This window comes from Dermacentor andersoni, chromosome 11, assembly GCF_023375885.2.
Source record: "Dermacentor andersoni chromosome 11, qqDerAnde1_hic_scaffold, whole genome shotgun sequence".
In the NCBI taxonomy this organism is placed as follows: domain Eukaryota; kingdom Metazoa; phylum Arthropoda; class Arachnida; order Ixodida; family Ixodidae; genus Dermacentor; species Dermacentor andersoni.
In genome coordinates this window covers 86,397,883-86,420,072 of record NC_092824.1, presented here as the reverse complement: position 1 = coordinate 86,420,072, position 22,190 = coordinate 86,397,883, and the positions used below count along the sequence as shown (strand labels likewise).

The window sequence follows — 22,190 nt, the reverse complement described above, 5'->3', positions numbered from 1 at the left end:
ACAAACTCACTTCTAACGAAGTTAAGCTTGTCCAAATGCCTTGGACGTATCATAATCTTGTTCTTGAAACAGTTAATTTAGCTGAAGTACCTTACAATGGAGACGTTCACTTGATGTGAACATGACTGTAAAACAACGAAGTGGCATAGCTTTCATAATGTTCATCTAAGGCTGTTCGTACCAGGAACCAGGTTTGTGTGAAGATTGACAGATCTTGGATGTCTGTGGTTTCGAAGTCCGTACGATCACTAGCAGTGGTCACAGCAGTGCTGTGAATATCTTGGAATAGTAATTGCATGATGCAATAATTGTGGTTTTTTACTGTGGTTACTGGGTTGAATAAAGCAGAGTAACAAAAGAGAGTTGTGTTGTACAAACTCTTTCTGTAGTGACATTAGATCATTTGAGTATGCTATCATGGTGTGAATCTAGGGCCTTTGTTATCAACATATCAAATGTTTTCTTTTTGTGCTTAAACGTGCAGCACCACTTGAAGGCATCTCGGCGCAAAACATCCATGGTGTCGTTTGATTATCATGCACTATGTCGCGGCGGCCGACAAGACAATCTGATTCACCTCAAGAACCAGATTTCGCCGCACCTGACCAGTTTTGGCTGCTTTTACTTTGATGGCAGCAATATCATCATGTGAGTACAACACCGCTGCCACTTTTTTATTGTAGGGTTCAGTTTCTATTCAGTCAATTCCTCATTCACTCACTCGCCTCAACTTACTATTCTCTTTTAAGGCTGTCTGACTCCAGTATTAATAACCGTAAAAAAATAAAGGTACCTTTGTGTGCTCTACCCAATCTCTGGTTTTGTCCTAAATTCTGTCTTCTAGTAATGATGTCATCGTTGCTTTTACTTGAGGATATTCTTCATCTGTACAACTATGGCTTGACAAGACTATAAGGTAGATGTACCAAAGTGACGTGCAATGATGTTTTCAAAAATGGGGGATCTTTTGCACATTGTAGCACCTATTAAATATATAGCACATTCCATGTTTCAGTGAGACAAATATACAGTCTTAGCCCTGTATTCAGAAATGCATTTTAACTTCAGCGCACGCTTGTCTTGAATTAAATTATGCCTGTCGTGAACGCACCAGAAGAAATGCAATGAGCATCTTGGGCACATTCACGTGAGGTGTCATTTATATGAAGTCAAGCATGGGCTTCAAGTTAAGATGCATTTCTGAATAAGGGGGTTAGTGTGAGAATGTTTACTTGTCTTTAAGAATCTTTCATTTGGGTGATCTTGACATTCAGAAATATAGCAGTGCTCTCACAAACTTCAAGAAGAAAAATTGGTAGAGGGTTTCTTATAAAGAAATTTGTAAATTATGACAAGAGCCATTTTGCCCAAAACTGCCATCTTGCAGTCTAGTTCTCCATACCCCCACTTCCCCCCCCTTTTTTTTTCATATGTATTACAGCAATGAGTAAATATACTACTTAAACATTTTTTTTTGTATTTGTCTGTGTACAGATGCAGTGTAGTGTAGACATCAAAACAACTATATATTCAGTGGCAATTTCTAGTAGTCAGCAATCAGTGTTTGCTTCTATTCCTCATTTTGTCTCTAGCTTTTGATAAAGTCATCCTGATGATGAAAGAATTGTTTCTGCTGGCTAGCTTGCTTATGGAAACAGCTGCTGAATTCTTCCCTCTAACCTATGGAAACCAACATCAGCTTTGAGAAGCTTAGTACTACATCAGCAAACTCAAAAACAAGTGTGTGATAAGTGAATGTTCTCAAACCACAGCATTGTATTTTAGGCAAGACAGGGATGTAACATTAGCTTGCTGCAGAAAAGAAAAAGGGGTAAGGGGTTTTCTCCACTAGCCTTCTGTTTCTTAGGAAGAAGCATATAAACGTGCAAGCTTTTATTGGCAAAGTGTACCGCTGTGCCTGCTGCAAATCTACCACCTATTGCTTGGCGTTACCTTTGTAATTGTTCACGTGTGTTACCTGTTGTACTTATTAGGTGACAAAGACAAAAGTCTGTGATTGCCAGTCGGAATAACAGCAATAACGTTTTCATGATAACATCTCCAATCAAGTCATTCCGGGATTTCTTGAGCCTTGAAGACTAACTTTGATAACATAAAGCATATTTAATTTGAAACCATGCTTCATTACCTTTGGTGCTTTGTCTCTCGCATTTTCCTGGCTCTCGCATATCCTTTCCTCAGTCGCCTGAAAAACATGTCAACAGTGTTCTACCATACCATGTTGCTTTTTTATTTCCTGAATACATCTGGCTTCATGAAACCACATTCTACGTATGAAGGGACAAGTCTAGACATTTTGAATGTAAATCGCAGGTAGAAGACTAAATGGTCTTCCTTGCTCTCTGATTGAGCCACTGCTTTGAGTTTGTGTTCAACTAAAGGTTTATAAAGTTCTACAGTTCATTTATGTATCCTCCAACAGATGTGTGCGTACCCAAATAAGTATTTAGGTTTGGCATTATTAATGTTTGAATCTTGGAACATAGGAATATGCGACAATTTAATTGAACAGTAAATGCACCATAAATCAAAGGAATCAAGAAGTGAACATGTCATTACAGGGCAGTGGTCAGGCACTTTGCATTTTCGTCACTATTCTACAGTGAATCCTAACTCCTATGCACCACTTGTTGCAAGTGAATGAAATGAGTTTCTCACTTTTCTCTCCCCCCCCCCCCTCTTCCCCCCTCCCCCAGGCGACAGACTGGAACATTCCGCACAAATTGCCTCGACTGCCTTGACAGAACAAATTGTGTGCAGACATTTATTGGCCTTGAGGTAAGATCTTGTGCTGTGCCATGTTCACCATTGTTTCTACTCTCCGACACATGCTGGTGACATCATCTTTGGTTCAGAGGTAGTGCCACTCTCTTGTCACTGTTTATCTTTCTGTTGAAGGGGTTGTTCGGTGATGCGCAAGAAATGCTGCGTTTTAAGGTGCTTTGTATTTCCTTGTAACCGAAACAATGTATTCATATTTTTACTCGCAACAACAAGTTATACTTAGTGTTGCACTGGTCTTGTCTGGTGTTCTGGTCCAACACCTTTCATGTGTCATATGGGTTTCCATGATATGTGATCACTTTTTTATATAGGAAGTTATAGTTAGTGTTTTCACTGTTTCTTGTCACCTTGTCTAAATTCTATTGTGTGGCATGGATCTAATCGCGTGCACGCACACACACACACACAATGGAAAAGGCTCAAAAGTGCACACTGAAATCTATCTCTCAGCAGCAGCTGTTATTTGCTGAGTGAATGTTGTGAATGTTCATTGGCACCACGGTATTACACCGCATAAAACGCAGTGCCTACACCAATGTATGTAGGTGTCTGCACCTTGTTCGTGCAAGTTTTTCCAAATGTTACTGGAGCAGCATTAATGAGCAAGGGTACATATGTGAGAAGAACTGTGTGCAAGTGAGAACTGAACTTACTATCACGAGTCCTGTAATTTGCAGTCTTTTTTCGTAGAGCTTTTCTTTTTTAAATTTTTTTTCAGGCATCAACAGGCCACCAAAACTTTTATAAAAAGTCTTCATTCTTCACTTCTGGCTGAAAATTAATGCCACTGGCTTGGCTGAAAACACAATGTGACATATGGCTTGTTTCCCCTTGTGTGCCCGTAAACATCTACTAGCCAAGAACAAACGCTGTCTACTGAGTGTCCGCATTCTGATGTGCTTCAAGAATGCAAGAATCAAGAAATTAAGGGACAGCTGGGGTGTTCCGTACCATTCTTAGCATGGGAATTTAAAAAGCACGAGACGTTATTGCGTATGTGCCAAACACCATTTTCGTGCCATCCTGCTTTGGTCACTCTAGGTCTACCAAATGCAACCTGCTTACATCTAAGGTAGCTCTTTTCCTGGTGTGTGATCTCGTATAAATTGAACCGTGCGCGTGGCCTTGTGTGACTAGTCTGAGACACGTTTTTGCTGACGAAAGGACTGTTCTGACCAATTGCACGAGGTCATAAGATCATAAGACCATCATAACATCGAGCCCCAGGTTTAAGGTTGCTAGATAATCACTTTATGTCTTTGTCTGGATTCACACTACATTTTTTCCTATCACAACCCATCTCCTAATGCATGCTTTTATAATAATGGTTTGTAACATGTAACATTCCAGTTATAGAAGCACGTGTGTCCATTGCATCTGCATAAAAAGGCTCTGCAGAGAAGGAAGCTATTTTCATGTGGTAGAAGCTTTCCAGTGAGCAGCATCATCGATGGAGTGTATCTGTTATCCTTGCATGTTGCCTTCTTTATCTGTCTCTCTTTCTAAAGTACAACGCATTAAATATGGCATGCTGAAGGAGCCACTGACCAAATGTATGTCACTTGGTTAACATTTGATCGGGCCACTTTACAGGTTCTGGGCAGCCAAATAGCCTGTCTGGGTCTTCAGGACAAGCAGCAAGTGGTGTCCAGGTTCGTGGAAGTCTTTCGCCAGATGTGGGTCCAGAACGGTGACCAGGTCAGCAAGATCTATGCTGGCACTGGTGCCTTGGAAGGAAAATCTAAGGTGAGGCAGTACAGAGGCACTGCTTGCCTGCGTTGGAGTACTGCTATGTCACAGGGATATACCGATCACTACTGGTCACTTTCAGACAGGGTTGAATAACTGTGTTTGGTGAACTAATTTAGAGAAAATGCTTTGGTTATCGCTTGTTTGAGAGAGGGCAGGAAAACACGGGCAGTGAACATAATGTGTTTTGTATTCATTTTCATATCTGTTGTGCTTTTATCCTCTTATACATTTAGAAATACCAAAGCGAGACATTAAGTTTGCCGTGATGAAACGCAAAGTTCCGTATTTACTTGAATCTAACGTGCACTTCCTTTTCCGACAAAGCGGGCCTGAAAATTGCGTGCGTGTTAGAATCGAGTACGACCCTAAATCTGCGTTAGCACATCGGCATCGACATTTCAATACGGCCGTCTCATACGCGCTTCGAGCCTAGCTACCATAGCTTCCTCCGTGTTGCTGCAGTACGTATGCTTAGGCAATGCTTCCTTTGGCTTAGGTTGGTGCACCGCCCATCTTCCTGTTTTCTGCATTTGCTCTATCAGCAGAGAAGTGCCGGCTGCAGAGACATGCCATGTTCATCACGATGCCGCAATTAAAACAATTAAAAGGAAAGCGAACACGTATGTGGAGACGGACAGAAATTTGGCCTCATCACGGGCGTTCGGAGTTTTCGAAACTTGCGTGTGGGACTGGCGCTAACAGGAGAGGCTCCCTACACCGGCAGCTGCTATGTACGGCGCTGCCGCGCGGCCTTTATCTTGAAAGTGGTCTGCGGTGGAGACAAGAGCCTGCGCATTTAGGTGCACTGCGCTGTGTTCTCGTCACTTAGTTCGCGTCGAAGCGAGAGGCTGCACTAAGGTCAATTCCTTCGCTCCTGCTAACGCACTTCCTCACTCCAGCATTTAGAGTTTCCGCAATCATTGAGTGAGACGTGTTCATGCGTGTGTGCACGGGACACCATGCTTAATTTAGTTAGTAAGCGAATGTTTAAAAGGTTATACGGCCGATAAAACTACTACCCTTACTTTTCGTATAGCTGTCTACTAATTTGCTATTGTAATCAATGCTTCACCTTTTGCGCGAAACTACAACTTTTTTATTTATCACAACTTTAGTGCATTGGGAGTAAATCTTTGTTTTTTCCAAATAAGAGGAAATTGTATTTCTGTATCAGAAGAAGAAGGTATGCGGTACTGCAAAGGACTTTTCTTTCTATCGGTCACGGCAAACGGGTGCGCGTTACAATTGAGGGCATTTTTTTTCTTCTTCCTTTTTCTTGTCAGAAAAACGGGTGCACGTTAGAATCGAGTAAATACGGTAAGCCACTTTTACCATAAGCAGGTGTGGGCAATACAGGAAGGATATGCAGTTGAACATTGCTATGACAAAGTTTAATTCGACAGCAAAATGCCTTCGTTGTTTCCAATGTTCACTATATACATACATTCGTTACATGCTGATATCAGTGATAAACATTTTAGGTTTATTTACTTCATCATATCCTGTACTTCATTATATCCATGTTCGATATATAGTATCGAGATTTGACTGTAAAAATGTGGGCAGCGGTGCCTCCCCTCCCTGAAAATCATGCACCAGTTTCTCGCCATGCCGTTCGATGTTTATGGCATCTGCACGCCTGCCAACTCTTCCGATGTTTCTTTCTTTTTTTTTAATGTTTGTGAATTTGGAATTGTCTTAAGCTTTTACGAATATTGCATCAGTGATTATGAAAAATCTGCTGTGCGAAAAAATTCTGGTCGTTAGTCTTTCAACCTTCCCTTGGAAGTCTTCTGATGGTAAAAGGATGCCAGAGAAAGATTATACAGGCAAGTTCCTGAAGCAGGTGAAACCAGCAACAGCATAGCTGCTGAAAAAGTAAGTGTGATCTAAAAACAATATGTTGCTCGTCAGTCTCAGTGGTCAGTCTGTCTTGCTGCAATGTTTGAAGCTCCTTGTGTGCTGCATCTAAAGGTGAATCATCGTTAATAAAGTGCATATGTGTTCCACAAGAGGCATTTGCTCAGGGCAAGCTTTAATGAAAAACGAGTACTACGTGTTCTTCCTCACCGTCCTCCTTCGTGTCTTGTCTGCGAGATTTTACGAACGTTCAAGTTCACCAGTTTGTAGCTGTGCGATCTGCTTGAAGCTAGGTAGTCACTCGCCAGTGAAGAGGAATTGCGCTGCATCTGAAATGTCACGGCAACTGCGCAGCTGAAGGACGGCTCCCGGTCGATGGTACGCACCATCCAGAACAACCTGCTGGACAGCAGCAAGCAGGAGGCCATTGACGTGCTGGTCCTGGGCAGCGCTATGTGCAGCGAGCTGGCCGACAGGGCAAGGGCCCTACTGCCCACTGCCATGCTGCACCGTGAGTGGATGTATAAGAGAGCCACTTCTCTCCCCTCCTTCCCCTTCCGTACTGTCCCATACTCTCCTTCCCGTACTCTCTCCCTTTTTCCTCTTTCTATTCCCCTTTCCCCCACCCCCGTGTAGGCTAGCAAACCGGGCGCTCTTCTGGTTGACCTCCCTGCCTTTCCTGTCCTCTCTCTCTCTCGCTCTCCAACCGCTGCTGTGTGCCAGTGACTATGGCATTGCTATGCTGAGCTCGAGGTTGTAAGTTTGATTCCGGCCGTGGTGGTCCCATTTCAATGGGGGCAAAATGAGAAAGCACTCGCGTACTTATCACAATTGATCCAGAGTTCCCCGCTACAGCATGCCTCATGGTTTATACCACATGTGCACAGGTCTTCGAAGCTTGTACTTGTAACAGCGTATATGCTTCCAATTGAGAGTACAGCCGACTGGAAAAGTTTTCACAGCACGGATATTGAGAAAAAGCTAAATTTTGTTGCATCTTCATCGCTGGGCATGGCATTCACGGGTTAGTCGCCGATTGTGTCATGTTCGGAGGACTCCCAAGGTTGTTCTTGTGACAGCGGATACTTCCAAAAGGGAATACAACTGACTGGAAACATTTTTTTGAGCACATATTCTCAGAAAAAGCTGTATTTTGTCACATCTTTGCCATAGAACTCGTAATTCAGGAGGGCAGCGGGACAGTTGCATGGAGAGAAATACTAGTACATTAAATTTATTACTTCTGTTGAGGAAATGTTATCACCAACAAAACTTGATTTTCTTGTGAATACCATGCTACAGAAATTTTGCAGTTTGGGTTGCCTAAGATTAATGAGTTTGTGAGGATTTAACGTTGGCCGAGTTGGTTGTAAATATTTAGCAGTGTAATCTATGCTGTTGTCTTGGTGGATACAGATGTGCTGTGCTATTTTTCTTTCATTGTTTATGGCATCTCTGACTTCTTTTTTATCAAGTGTGTTGTTGTTATCACTGATTGGGTGGTTGTCTGGCATAAAGTGTAGTTCTCAACCTTTTGGAAGTAGCGATGTCTGTGTTGTTGCCTGTTCCTTCTTTTCTCAAACGTAGTTAGCACTAATATATACAATCATTTGAGCTGTTAAAAATGCGGGACTGCTTGAGCAGTTCAGAAAGAATTGACTGTTTCAGTTGTGAGCTTTAAAGTGGAAGAATGCGTCTGCGGTTTATGTGGTTCCTATAAAGAAAAATGGTTGCAAGAGTGAGCCTCCCACATGATACACTTGGCTTTCTAGGCACTCCTTCTCGTGCCACCATTTCTTTTCCGCTGAAATTCTAATAGGCCTGCTGCAGCCCTAGTTTACACGTGCTATTTTCATTTGGCTGCCTTGTAAAGATCACCAAGTCATTATAATCAGATTCAGCCAAGACTACCACTGCTGTGCAAACAACTCTGGGATAGTTTTGTACGATGCCTTTTCGATTGTGCCGTTTAAGTTCTGAGTACTTACCTGGGGGTATTAAGTGTAATGGTGAGTGAAATGTTAATGTTAACTTGTCTTCTTTACTGGTACGGTGTGTTGCTGGCGTGGCATTGCTAAAAGCTGTGCTATAGCCTTGTGGCACTCTGGTCATACTTGGCCCTTGTGAAAAAAAAAAAAACTTTATCATCATCGTTGTGCTACAGCCCTAATCTTTGGAATTTTGTGTGTTCCTTTCATTCTAATACTCCATAAAGATTGTCATTCATCATTATCATTGTCAAATTACTACTGCTACTACTGTGTAAATGACTCTGAAGCATTTTGAGGGATGCCTTTTAGAATTTGTGGTTAAAATTGCATGTGGTGTGAATCAAGCGCAGTGTCATCACGTAAGATGTTGATGACTCATCTCGGTGTGGTGTGGGGTTGTGCCCCAGTGCCCCCCAGTGTACTGAGGGCCATGTGCAGCCGGCAGCTGGAATACACCATTCCCCTGAAGGTCCGCATAACAGTGGCCACATGGAATGTGAATGGGGGGAAGCACTTCAACAGCGTTGTCTTCCGCAACCACCCCATGTCGGACTGGCTCGTCGACAATAGCTCTGTTGGCGGAGGATGTGGTGAGCACATCGCTACGATGGCGACTGATTGGTTTTCCAATTTTGCAGTCTTTCCGAAGCACTGTTTGTCGTATTGAATGGCATGTTGTACCATGTGTCTGCTTAAGGGAAAGCTTTACTTAAAGAAGGACATATTTACTGCTATATAGATGAATGCACATTAAGGAATATATACACAGGTGATCTTTTAGTAAGTACCAGCTAGGCTGAGGGCATGTTCTTCTGGAGTACTTTATTTAAAAGCTTCATGTTAAAGGAAGCCTTTCCTCATATTCCTGTTTCAGGTGCTTTGCATGCATGTGCAATTTGGAGGGGCAGGATAACGATATTGGTTTTCAGGCAGTGGCAGCTCTTTTTTGGTGTAATCAGTTTATTTATTTTTACCCTCAGGACTAATTGGCTTTACTGAGATTAGTAGGTTCTTATACAAAACAATTGAACAGAAAGCAGTCAACATAGCTAAGTTGTAGAAAAAAAAGCTCCTAATTTTACAGTGTCAGCTAAAGCTTCATGAAACTTGGGGTTATAATTATAGGTGACAACTTCAGCGGGAAATTGGTTTGAATTCTGTGATTTGCGAGGCAAAAAATGAATGCAAAAGTTCTTTGTCTTGCACAATGGGTGCCTACTTTGTAATGATGATCAATGCTATTGGGATGTGTACTATGGAGAAAGGAGTAGTTGGTCATTAGACAAAATAGTGCTGATACAATTCGTAGAACAGCGTTAGACAAAAAAGCTTTTTGTAAAATGCTAAATAGGGAAGTCTTCATAGCAGAAATGTTCATGATTCGGTTGTAATTAGAGAATATGATATTAATGGAGTTATTCTGCTATGCAGTTGATTGGAAGTCACTATATTGTCATAGTGTGATCTAATTACTAATTTGCTTTTTCTCCTTAGCCCTCGTCGATGTCAGCCACCAAGTGGACTTGACGGCCACAGACATTTACGCCATCGGCTTTCAGGAAATAGTTGACCTGAATGCGCAGAACATTGTTAATGCGAGGCAAGTAAATGAGAGTGCATTTTCAGACGGTTTTCCATGTTTGAATTTGTTGTGTATCGTGAGAGCAAAATGGTGTTGTGTGTTCAAGTTGTTGATTCCTTGATGGAGGGCTAATATTTCTTCGACCACAAAGTGTTTTTTTTTTTTGGAAGGGCCAATGTGATCTTTCTTTTGTAACATTACAGCTGAATGGATGGCAACTTCCCCTATCAGAATAAGCATTTTAAAGGCTTAATATTTGTGTCCAATCAGAGTAGTGTATTAGTTTGCGTGTTGTAGCACGAAGATAACATTTTTTTCTTCTCTCCCTCTTTTCTCGCTATACTTTGGCAATCACATGGTTGAGAAAGCATGTCACATCGTAATATGAACCACGCTTCAAATGTAATGCATTTCCTTTCTGTGCTTCTGCGTTGGAAGGTGTTAGAAGCATATTTATTTGGATTCTGAGCTTTGTGAGGAAGGCCTTTTGGAGTCGTAGGAAGAAATCCATGTGCACACGACGAGGCACAAATCTGCGAGCAAGCAAAAGCACAGTAAATAGAAAAGGGTGTCTATGTCAGCATGTAGCAGCACGTAACCCTCTTAGTTACAACAGTACTTGCCTGCATGGCACGTTCTATGCAAATCCAGCTTGCACTCTCATCCTAGTGCACCATGGTTTCAGCATGGCAATCTCTTGCCACAAAGCATGCCTGTGGGTATGCAGGGTTCGTGCATCGACATTCCTTGATGTGGCACATTTCATGTTGCACAATGATGAAACATTCTACTTGAAGCCTGTGGCTATGATTCGATTATGTATTTGTAGTCTGCCTCGTAGTATTATCATTTAAAAATGTTTTCCAAGTTTCTAATTGGCCCTTCCGTGCATCATACTGATAGTCACCTTTTGCTTGGGGAAATATGGTGCCTTGGTCAGTCTTCGCTCAGACCAGAGTCAAGAAAGGAGATTATGGATCATTAAAATGGGACGAGGATGAATGTGTCATTGATGTTGACGTGTTCTAAGCACAAGCATGTGGATATTGAGTTGCACTTCAATATTTCGATTGAATGCACAGTATGCCCTCGTTATGATGAAATCACCTTATTAAACATGCTGTGAGGTTCTTCAAGTTCTTGCATTTCTATGACTCTCCCATAGCTCCTCCGCTTTTAACGCAATGCTGCTTATAAAGTTAGAAGGAAGTAAATTTCCTGTCCAGATTATTCTATTACGAGGGTTTACTGCATGTAAAACATGCGCATTGTATTACTTATTGTTTTGAAAAGTACTCTCTGTAGCTGTTGTCTGGGGTGACTCCACCGGCAAAGTCGGGTGGCAGCTCGTGTTGCCTTCAGGCGAGGAACTCCCACATTTCTTCACTATAAGTCACAAAGCAATGAATTAAGCTCTGTGCCTCTGCTAAATACTGCTGCGGGGCTCCTTAAATGCAGTTAAGAATGTGTAAGACAGACTTAGCCTTGCTTCTGAAAGAAAAGAAAGAAAAAAACACCTATATGTGACTCAAGGCTCATGGGCCAGACTGGACACGTACATGATTTTTTTGTTTTTATTTTTCTTTGTGTTTTCGTTTGTGGGCAGATGTTTATGAGCCTGGCTTCTGTGTCAATTGCACTAACTTGCACAAGGGGCAACATCCAACTTTTTAAAACGCTATAGCATTATACAGGACAGTCACTGGCCTTCGTTGATGATGTCGACACGAAACTTCCAGCTGGCCGATCTCAGAGGCAGTTGGAGGCAATCAAAGGTGTGGGAGCACTTATCCTGATACTAGTGCATAATGTATGTTAGTGCAAGGGTTTCAATGCACCAGAGGTCCCCAGATAATTGCGGTGTTTAATCATGCTCTTAGCATGTTAAGCAGCAGTCATGCTGCTATGTTACTGGTGAACTAGTGACAGCGGTGCGTAATAACCACCGTGGTAGAGACATGTATAGATGACACACCATAAATAGACTGAGTCAGTAGATATAAGGTTTGTGAGAAGTAGGTGGGCAACATTGCTGGATCAAGGTCGTAAAGAGTTGGTAGGTAGTACCAGCAGATTGTAAGATCAGTTTACAGATAACTTTGGAAGGAGGAGGTAATTCATTTGGATATTGATTGATCGTCATTGAATGATAGGTAGGACACTTTAATGTTGTTGCATCAGTCGCTTAGGTGTAGGATGGGGACCTGCGAGCTTTTTTATTTCGAAGCGCAGTGTGCCAATTTCTGTCTCCTCTCTTCTGTATACTGTACAGGTACCTGCCTTGCTGGCGTAGTCGTTCTGGCGTTGCACTGTTAAACCCAAGGTCACGGGATTAAATCCCAGCGGCAGCAGCTGCATATTGATGGGGGCAAATCCAAAAAAATGCTGTGTAATGTGCATTGGATTAACGTTAAAGAACCAGAAATGATCAAAATTATTACGGAGTCCCTCACTGTAGTAGGCCTCACTTTGGCACATAAATCTCTGGAACTTAATTATACTTTAACACGGTGCAGCTCTTCCAGCCAGAAGGAGTGGATGGTGGAACTCCAGAAGACCATCAGCCAGAAGCATAAATATGTGCTGCTCACGTCCGCGCAGCTGGTTGGAGTCTGCCTTTTCATCTTCGTGCGGCCTGAGCATGCCTCCTACATCAGGTCAGTCTGTTGCAGGGCCCTTCTTACCTGCTTTAGCTCAATTTGTTTGTTTACCCGAGTTGTCTAAAAAGTTCTTTACGACTTGGGGTCATGTTGAAGTACTGCCACAACGTTTCCGGCTTGCCTATTTCTTGAACTAAATGAAAGTCCAAGCCCTCTTAATCTTTAGAAAAATACATTAGAAAATTCCTTTTCAATTTTCAAATTCCTTTTCGATGCACACATACTTTATTAACCCTTTCACTGTCACGGACGTACCGGTACGTCATCGCGCTTCCCCCCCACAGTGTCACTGACGTACCGGTACGTTCTCTATCATGCGTTCAAAATTTCGCGCCTGAGCGCAAAGCTGGCGCTCCTAAATTGGCCATGCCATCTGTTGACTCTTTCTACAAGTTTCTATTTTCGCCACGACCTGTGTAATACATGTATCGAAGAGTACGGTGCGACTGCCACTCCCCCATTTCTCTTCGCTGAGTGGCGCGGTGGCTCCCCGTTCGCTGGATCATGCATCGCGCGCGTCTAGTTATGGGTTCAAGGGTTGTTCTGCCATCTCCGCTGGTTTGAAGGTTTTTATTTTTCTTCTGTTGGTATGTTTGCTACGGCGCGTCAAGTTCAGGCGCACGCCCCGTTGCCTCTCCGAAAAGAGTGACTCAATTGCTGTTTTCACTCTCTCGCCGCACCGTCGCTTCAGACTTGCAGCAGTAAATGTAAAGCCCTTCGAACTTTGTTTTAGCCTTTTGCCATCTCCCTCTGTCTTCTTGATCACACAACGTCCCATTTCTCTCCGTTGTGCTGGCGACTGAAAGCACATCCTTCCTGCGCGCAGTTACTTTCGGATAGCTGAGGCGCGCGGGACCTTCGTCTGCTCATTGGAGCGGTGGCTCTTCCGATTCAGAATACGAGCCGAGCTCGGATTTGGACTCAGACAACGTCTCATGCGAGAAAGAGACGAGTTCTGCATCGTCAGATTCGGATGTTGAACGGATGTTAGTCAGGCTGATGATGATGATGATGTTTACTAACAGCAGCTGCAGAACACTGAAATGTGCATATTGCATTGACTATGTTATTTGTATACCAATCATAATCAAAAATAAATTGCTATGTTCATTCCCTGTTATGCTCGTTCCCTGAAACCAAGCTGACACTGGGGGTGCGTCATGGCCAGAAAGGCCCGACAGCGAAAGGGTTAATGGTGCTTCTGTGATGTCAGTTACCTCTTATAAATATCTCGGCTTTCACATATCAAATAACCTTTGTCGGCATTCGCATATTCACTATGTTAATGGTAACACTAACTGCATGCTTGGGTACTTACACCAAAACTTTAGCTCGGCCCCTTCCATGCTGAAGTTAACTCTTCAAAAAACATTAGTTCGCTTCAGATTTTAGTGTGCTTCAGCCATTTAGGATCCAACTCAGTCTTTATTAGTTTCTACTCTAGAACGTACTCAAAACCGAGGTGCACACTTTATCTTGTCTAATTATTCTCGCTACACAGGTCTCTCATCAATGAAACGAACTCTTATTATGCCGTAAATGTTCCTGTCTTTGCCTCTTTCACAATGTTTTTCATCTGAACCCCTTTTTAAAGGAAACCCTTTTTACCCCTCCATATTATATTTCATCCCGCAGACACCACCGCCTTAAAGTTGGGGTGCGATTGTGCTGCACAAACCATTACAATGACTCATTCGTCCCTAGGACAAGCACGGACTGGAATTGCCTTTCCGCATCACTGACTCTACCAATTTCAAAACTGCTGTTCAGAATGCCTTTTGTTAATATCTTGGGTTCTCTTTCTTTTTTTTTGGTGCATTATTTTTTGTTGACTGCACTCCTTTCTTTAACGCCTTCGGGTTTTGAAAGCATGCAGAAAGAAAATAAATAAATAAATAAATAAATTAGGCACATGAGGGTTAACACTGCCTTATTTTCATTCTGATATGCGTTTTCTCCAGGGACGTGGCAGTGGACACGGTGAAGACAGGCCTGGGCGGAGCAGCAGGAAACAAGGGTGGTGTGGCCATCCGCTTCCTCTTCCACAGCACCTCGTTGTGTTTTGTGTGCGCCCATTTCGCAGCAGGACAGTCTAAAGTGTCCGAACGAAATGCAGACTATGCCGAGATTACACGCAAGGTCACCTTCCCCATGGTGAGAACTTGGGGCTCTCGGGTTTGTTGCATTTGTTGGCACTTGCTAATGAATGGCTGTCTATTTTTGGTGCTGTCAAAAAAAAGTGATAATAAAGCTATGGGTTGCTCCAAGGAAGATCTCTTGTGCCGCCCAAAGCTGGTAGCTGCCGTGATGGAAGCAAAAGTGGCATGGTGCCAGTACATCGATGACAGCGCCAACTGTAAAACAATGACAGCGTGACAACCCATATATATTGCGCACTTAAGATTGAATCCTGGCTCGGGACAAATAGTTTTCTTTTCTGCTGACTTCTGTCAAAGAAAATGTTACAAGGATAAACAAGATGATAATGTTGAAGAACACGAAAAAGTTGGAAGAAGTGTTATTAACGGATGTCTGCAAAAATGCCAAGGAGTGCGCACCTGTGATTGGCTTTGTATGGAAAAGCAAAATGCAAAAACAGGTATTATGGTGCTGTGATCTGTCGTTACTGCAACATTGTGTCCACTCCATGAGTTTGTGAGGCTGCCATATGCTGCAAAGCATTGAAGAAGTGCAGTATCTCAAATATGTGATGGCACTGAGGATAAAATGCTCTGAGCTCTTGACAGTGATAACAGAGAGTTATGACAGAGAATGAGCGAGCTATGCTGAGCCCATGACTGCCGTGATCCAGATGCAATAATATTTTCATTTTTTCAAATGAGAACAAAGCAGCATTGCTTTCTGACTTTAAAAAAGATTTGTTATGTTAGCAGTCAAGGGCAGTGCAATTAAAAATTGTTGAAATACGGCCAGAGTGCATTTTACAATCAAGAGCGCTTGAGAATTGAGTAGATACGGTACACGGTTTGATGTCCTGCAAAAAAGTATTGCGGAATAGCGTTTCTGAGTAAGCATCACCACTCTCTTGACACTGCTGCGTAGGGGAGGACATTGAATTCCCACGACTACGTCTTCTGGTGCGGGGACTTCAACTACCGGATGGACTTGGAGAATGAAGAAGTCAAGGACCTGGTCAAGCAGGGCAACTGGCCAGAGCTGCTCAAGCATGACCAGCTAAGAGTGCAGCAGCAGCAGGGGCAGGTCAGTTGGCAAAACCTGTGGTCACTCGTCCAGTTGCCAACCCATATTATCATTGCCTGATGAAACGCTCATGAAAAGTATGGAGCAGAACACTTCATATCATCAACCCTTTGGGTGCTGGGTGTTTTCCTTTGGGTACCGGGTGATCTGTTCGTAATATGTGGCCGAAACATTTTACTATATTTTTAATCTAAATATGACTTATGCTAATTAGTTACTTTAATTACAATAATTAGTGTTTCTGAGGCAGCATGACTTCTTTGTTGGTCTCGTCGTCCCTTGAAGATGCCTTGTAATCAACATCTAAGTCCCCTGAAACCAGACTTCAGGAGAAGTCCATGAATTTCTGCATCATTAAAAAAATGCGCAGGCTTTTTTAACCGGTCTGCCATGTCGGAAAAGGAAAGACATGAGCAGCATAAACTAACAGTAAGCTTTGTGATTTAGCATCTTGAAACAACACTGAGGCTATGAGAGACACCATGTTGGAGGGCTCCAGATAATTTTGATCAGCTGGGTTTCTTTAACAGGCATCTAAATCTAAGCTAGCATACAAAGCATGTTGTTTGCACTTGGCTATTGGTCGGACCCCGTTTGAGAAACTGCTATGTTTAAGCTAGCTCTTGGATAAGCTATCTGTGTTGAAGAGTGTTTATGGGTAAGAAGGCACAAGCATGGGTTAAAATACAGGCAATAGTAAATTATTTGTCAAGCAAGCCCCGGCAAGGATAAAGGTTTATAATTAACACGCTGCGTTGGGATGTTGTTTCAGTGGTGTATTATTTACACGTTTCTGTCTAGAAGTGTTACATTCAGCACGCATTCTTCTGTTAGTCCTACTGACACATTTGAGGGCACTGCCTATTCTCTTGACAACAGGTGTTCAAGAACTTTATAGAAGGGGAGATCAACTTTGCGCCTACTTACAAGTATGACCTCTTCTCGGATGACTATGACACAAGTGAAAAGTGCCGGGTCCCAGCCTGGACAGACCGGATACTGTACCGCAGACGGCGACTACTTTCAGAGACAGGTGAATATGTAAATTGGCTTCCTTTGCACTTTCGTAAGACTAAGATAACTTACTAACTTAGGAAGTTAGCTGAAAGGCAAATTCGAACGGCAGTTCAAAACACGGATGCAATGCGGGGAGGAGGGACCATAAAACACAGCGTTCACTTCTCTGTTGAATCCGTGTTTTGCACAGCCATTCAAATGTGCATTTGGATGCCTGTGTTCTCAGCTCGTTAACTACTCTACGTCAGCCAACTCAAGTTCTCTCTCCCTGTCTAGAAAGGACATTTGCAACTGAATGTTAGTAATTGATGTGCTCAGTTAGGTTATGTTAAGTCTTAGGCTTTCTGCAGTAACTAAAGCAGCCTATCAACGCTGTCAGGAGAAATCAACTTTATTAGCAGGCTGTCAAAACTTACTTCTTTTGTATTTCTTTGAAATTGTCTGTATATCTCTGTAAGCACAATACTAAAAAGTGACCGCCAGATAAGTTTGGTGAAGGCTAAGTTGGTGCGTGTTTCGGCCGTGGCTGCACACGGCTGTACGTGTGGCTGAGCGCATACGCAGGCGCGCACCCTGCTTTATAAGTAATCTGCCGAGTGTGCAAAGAGTGGGTGTGCCCAGACGACGTAGCATTATGTAAGCAGTCATCTTGCGTGCTTAGTATTGGAGGTCGTAACCTCGAGTTTCATTGACTCGTTGGAGCGAGAGGCAGACCAAGCATCTGCTCCTCACCGCTGGCGTGTTTTAATTATAGTGTCGTCCAAGTACGGGCAACGCTGTCAGCCGTGGGGCCGAAGTGCACGCGACAGCGTGGTTGACTTTGCTTAATTCAGACCGCTGATGTGAAGATATAGTCGACATACAGAGCTTGAAACAGTATCATTAGTCGCCGACTCTCAAATTTATCAAAATAAGTTTTCTCATTCAGTTTGCTTTTTTCAATTGTGTGATAATTCGGAAAATTCTGCGGCCCCTTTCCACCTAAGAACATTTTTTCAGCAAATGTACTTATTTGGATAAAAGGTCAAATTACAGTATAAGGAAGTTTCAATAGAACGAAGTAAATTTGCATAAAATGTCGAGTTACAATATAACAAAGTAAATTGCCAATCTTACAGACTTTGTTACATTGCAGTTTAATTGTATTATAGTAACCTTTTGTGGCATTTCCTTGCATAAATGATTGAGTTTTATTCTTTTTAAATTTACCGCTATTAACACCAATTTAAAGCGTGAAAAGGTCCGACCAGACCGAAACATACTTGTTTTCCTGTGTTCTTTAGCATCTTGGAGGTTACGCATCTAGCATCTTGGAGGTTATCTGTATATTATTTTTATGTAATAATAAAATTGATTGATTGATTGGTTGAATGATTGATTGATCGATTGATTGATTGACTGATCGATCGATCGATCTATCTATCTATCTGTGACACACTTGCAGAAATTAGGGTCAGGGCAACACAGAATGTTTATTGATGGTTTTCGAAGAGCTACAGCACTTCCTATTCATGCAACTCGTGTTCAAACATCTTATAGCTTACTTTTTCCTTCGCCGGTACAACAATTGCTTTCTTTCTTTTCTATTCTATTCCTTTATTGTCCACCATGCACAACTGGCCGATCTTGCTGATCACAAAAAACTTACTCTTTCTGCAGAGGACCCTTTCTGGAGCCCCGGACGCATCGCGCATTACGGTAGAGCTGAACTCAAAACGTCTGATCACAGGTGAGGGAGTAGATCTGCCCGACTTGCCTATTTCTTGTTATCCAAACCTATTTTTTAGAGGTTATCCTGTCCTAATTGATATAAATTCTAGATACACTCCTCGTTTACCTTGCTTGTGTTACCTTGCTTGACTTCTTTCGTCAGCAGGGGCAATGACTCAGATGTGCCACATTTAATTCCTTCTCATTGCTTACTGTTGGCACCTTGTTTTGCTGTTGTTTCTGTTTATAGCAGATAGCTGTTTTCACAATGGCTCTTCCCTTTGCGATATTTTCAGGCCCGTGGTGGCCGACATTGACATCGAGGTTTCTCAGGTGGATGAAGCAGTTCGAGAACAGACTTTCCGAGAGGTTGTGGAGCTTATGGGACCACCAGACGGTACCGTGGTGGTGCACCTCGAAGAAGAAGGGGCCACATTTGAAGACACATTCCTTGGAGCGCTTATTCAGGCGTTCGCAACAGTGGGAGAAGTTATCCTGATCAGGTAAAGCCATGCCATAGTGTATTTGGACTTGGAAGTGCCGTTTGTGCCTTCTCCACGTGTTTGCATGAATATAGTAGAGAGGCTGGTAAACGTCTTAATTTTCTGTTTTCCGATTAGCAGCCTTTTAATAACACCTTAGCTGACAATGTGGGCACCTGGTGGTTTGCGAATCCCATAACATGGCCTCAGAGATTTTCGGCGTGCCACGGCGCAGTCCTATGTCGCAGGTCATGCCCAGGTGCCATGCTGGTTTTCAGTATTCCAGGTTTAACCTAATTTCTAGAAAGTGCTTCTATTTCATTTCTGGAACACTGCTCCTTACCCACTATGGGTGTATTGGTCTAGAAGCGAGCAATATTACAAGCTCGTGTCTTTATGAATTATAATTCATAACCAAAGTAAAACTTAGATTATTAGAGTGTGAGCGATAGGAAAAAGATGCAGCAGTGAGAAAGAAGTAAGTGTGTGCGAATACCGAATAGTTGATTTTGAATTGATTATCAAATCAAATTTTAAAAAAAGCCGAATATCGGAAAATGTTTCACAAAATTTAATACTTACATATCTTGCGCAAGGAAATATAGGGTTGCGCATGCTTGGGAATTTCCTAGTATTGCATAAAAATAATGTAGCAATCTATCAGTAACTTGGGTACATAGAAATCAAGATATAGAATATGGTGTGTACTCTTATTAAATGGAACACCAAATTAGTGTGTCAGCACTGATTACAGCTCAGTTCTAGTTTATGAAGGTCTGTAAAATATTTTTTTATCAATAAAATTTTTGTTGAATAGAATCAAGTGCTTTTTTTCTCTGAACCTATTGACAAGCTGACATTCTGTCGTACTGAATACCAATGAGGCTCTCAGTGTAATAGTGTACCTGTGTTTTGCGGCAATCCTTTATTTGGTGCATAGAAACTTTTGCTTTACCCTTTTTCTTCAAAATACAGAAGGGCTATCTCAGCTTCACATCAGGTGGGTTGTTAGATAGGTTATTGATAGGCCAGTCTGCACGACAGATGAAGGGACCGTGCATCACATGACTCGATCGCTGCTCCGCACGTAGTTGGCACCGACGGTAAAGAGCAGGCACCTTTCGCCCCGTTTCATTGTACGTACATTGCTAATATGTAGGTGGCTTATCAGTGATTGGTACTAAGATCACATGTGTGGTTTAGATTGATGGCTGTGTAAGTTCATTGCCATGTATCCAGCACAATCTGCATGCGTGTTGGCAGCTAATTGCCCTGATCTTAGAACACGCAACCGCACTTTACGAAATACGTACTGCTTTTGTTGCAGTTTCCTCTGTCCGCATCGCTTTGTCATTTCAGTCGGTACTGTCGACCCTGACGAACCTTTGCTCACAGAGGCAAGCCCGGCTGACGCGGTACCCTTCTGTAAATTGGGGTGCTCCGGCGATGTGTGTGCGGTCCCCTAACTGAACCGATGTTGGGGAGCAATTACAGTGACAAAGTCCGATACTGCATCAGCTGGCAGCAGACTTCCCCACGGCGTGCTCTGCTCTCCTCTTGTGCCTAAAACAAAGTGAAACGCACGCTTGGGCACAATCGAGCACAAGGGGCTCGGCAGCGCACACTGCACCTGGCGCTGTACGGGTCTCCAAATTGAGTATATTGAATATTCTAAAAATCCAGTAGCGCATATTCCATTCACAAATCGAATGATTCAAACATTCACGATTTGATTTGGTGATATTTGAGTATTCCCACACTCCTAGAAAGAAACGGTAGAATGAATTTTGAGATAAACTAATTTAAAATGAAATAATGAAGTGAATGAAGCAATCGCTAGTTTTGAAAATTTAGTAAGGTTGTTGTTTTGTTTTCCTAATAAAGTTCTAAATTACAATACAGGCATCCATGTGGATGAAGCCTAGCGAAGATGCACCAATGGAGAAATTGGCTGAGGAGGTTAGCAATAAATAGCCCAAGCTGGCCAACATGGAACATCCAAAGCTTTTCTTTGTTTTGAGAATTGGTGGCAGGATAGAGAAATAAATTGTCAGTAGATTCAGGTACATTGTAAAGGTAACAAAGAAGCGCTTTTATTTTTAAATGTTAGTATTGAAAACATTTTTTTGTTCTCTTTCTTTTTTTTTTCTTTCAAGTAGTTGTGACTCAATCATAAGCTTAAATTTCAGTCGTAAAATTTTACCCATAGGTTTATCTATTTCTGCACTACGTGACACTAGGCTTTTGACAGTCCAAAACTTCATTGAAAATTATATTGAAGCAGCCATAGCAGTTTTACTTTAAAATGAATGCTTGCAGAATTATTTTTTGTTAAAGGATTACTGACAAAAAATTTTTCTGTCTTTTCCTGCTGCAATAAGTAGCTAATGACCCAGTAATCATTGCACGAAACATCATTTGCTTCAGAGCGTGACAGTTAAATGAGTCTTGTTTGTAGCGACCAGTTCGATTTTCGGTTTCAGAGAGCAATGAGAGGAGATAAGAAGCATTGTAAACACCGCTGGATTCGTGATCGCACCAAACTGTGAAATGTGCACACCAACACGCTCGCCAACACATGAGCTTCGTGTTGCTAGTTCATCTTCTGCGCCTGCGCATGCTTTGTGATGTCCTCCCGATCACCGTCGTCCTCGTTTTCATCGTCCAGTGGCGCCCATTTCCTGCAGGCGGGAGTGGCTGCCATATTAGACGTGGCCAATCACTTTTGATTGGATCCACTACAAAGCAGCAACTCGGAAAATGCGGCCAGCGATAGCTATCAATATGCGTATGCATTGCTACAAGTAGTACAAACCATTAGTCGAGGGTACTTTAGGAATGAAGCATATTTTGGAGCAGGACTCAATGCGGGGTAAAAGTCGGCACAGCATCAGGCTTGGGGGTACGTAGTCTTCGTGGAAGATCATCGGACTGCTCTAGGCTCGGCAGGTTTTGTGTATACCAGGCAAGTTTGAAATGAAACGAGCGAATCTGGCTGCTCTTCAAAGGGGTCCATTCTAAGCGTCCAGTGGCACGCACGAACTTGGACCATTCCTGCCACTTATCGACGCTGATGGTAGCGAACGAGCAAGCCAGAGGAGCTGGCGAT

The 22,190-nt window shown here is 42.6% G+C and overlaps 1 protein-coding gene across 1 annotated transcript in view; it reads left to right on the top strand.

Moving 5' to 3' along the window:
* Nucleotides 1–22,190, top strand: part of Synj (synaptojanin) — a 47,983-nt gene that overhangs the window by 13,942 nt on the left and 11,851 nt on the right. The window contains exons 8-19 of the mRNA XM_050167851.3: nucleotides 485–648; nucleotides 2,718–2,799; nucleotides 4,399–4,551; nucleotides 6,772–6,928; nucleotides 8,816–8,998; nucleotides 9,903–10,008; nucleotides 12,507–12,647; nucleotides 14,612–14,804; nucleotides 15,714–15,872; nucleotides 16,752–16,905; nucleotides 18,549–18,618; nucleotides 18,896–19,102. Coding sequence (XP_050023808.1) covers nucleotides 485–648; nucleotides 2,718–2,799; nucleotides 4,399–4,551; nucleotides 6,772–6,928; nucleotides 8,816–8,998; nucleotides 9,903–10,008; nucleotides 12,507–12,647; nucleotides 14,612–14,804; nucleotides 15,714–15,872; nucleotides 16,752–16,905; nucleotides 18,549–18,618; nucleotides 18,896–19,102 — 1,769 coding nt within the window. The remainder of the gene's footprint in view (nucleotides 1–484; nucleotides 649–2,717; nucleotides 2,800–4,398; nucleotides 4,552–6,771; nucleotides 6,929–8,815; nucleotides 8,999–9,902; nucleotides 10,009–12,506; nucleotides 12,648–14,611; nucleotides 14,805–15,713; nucleotides 15,873–16,751; nucleotides 16,906–18,548; nucleotides 18,619–18,895; nucleotides 19,103–22,190) is intronic.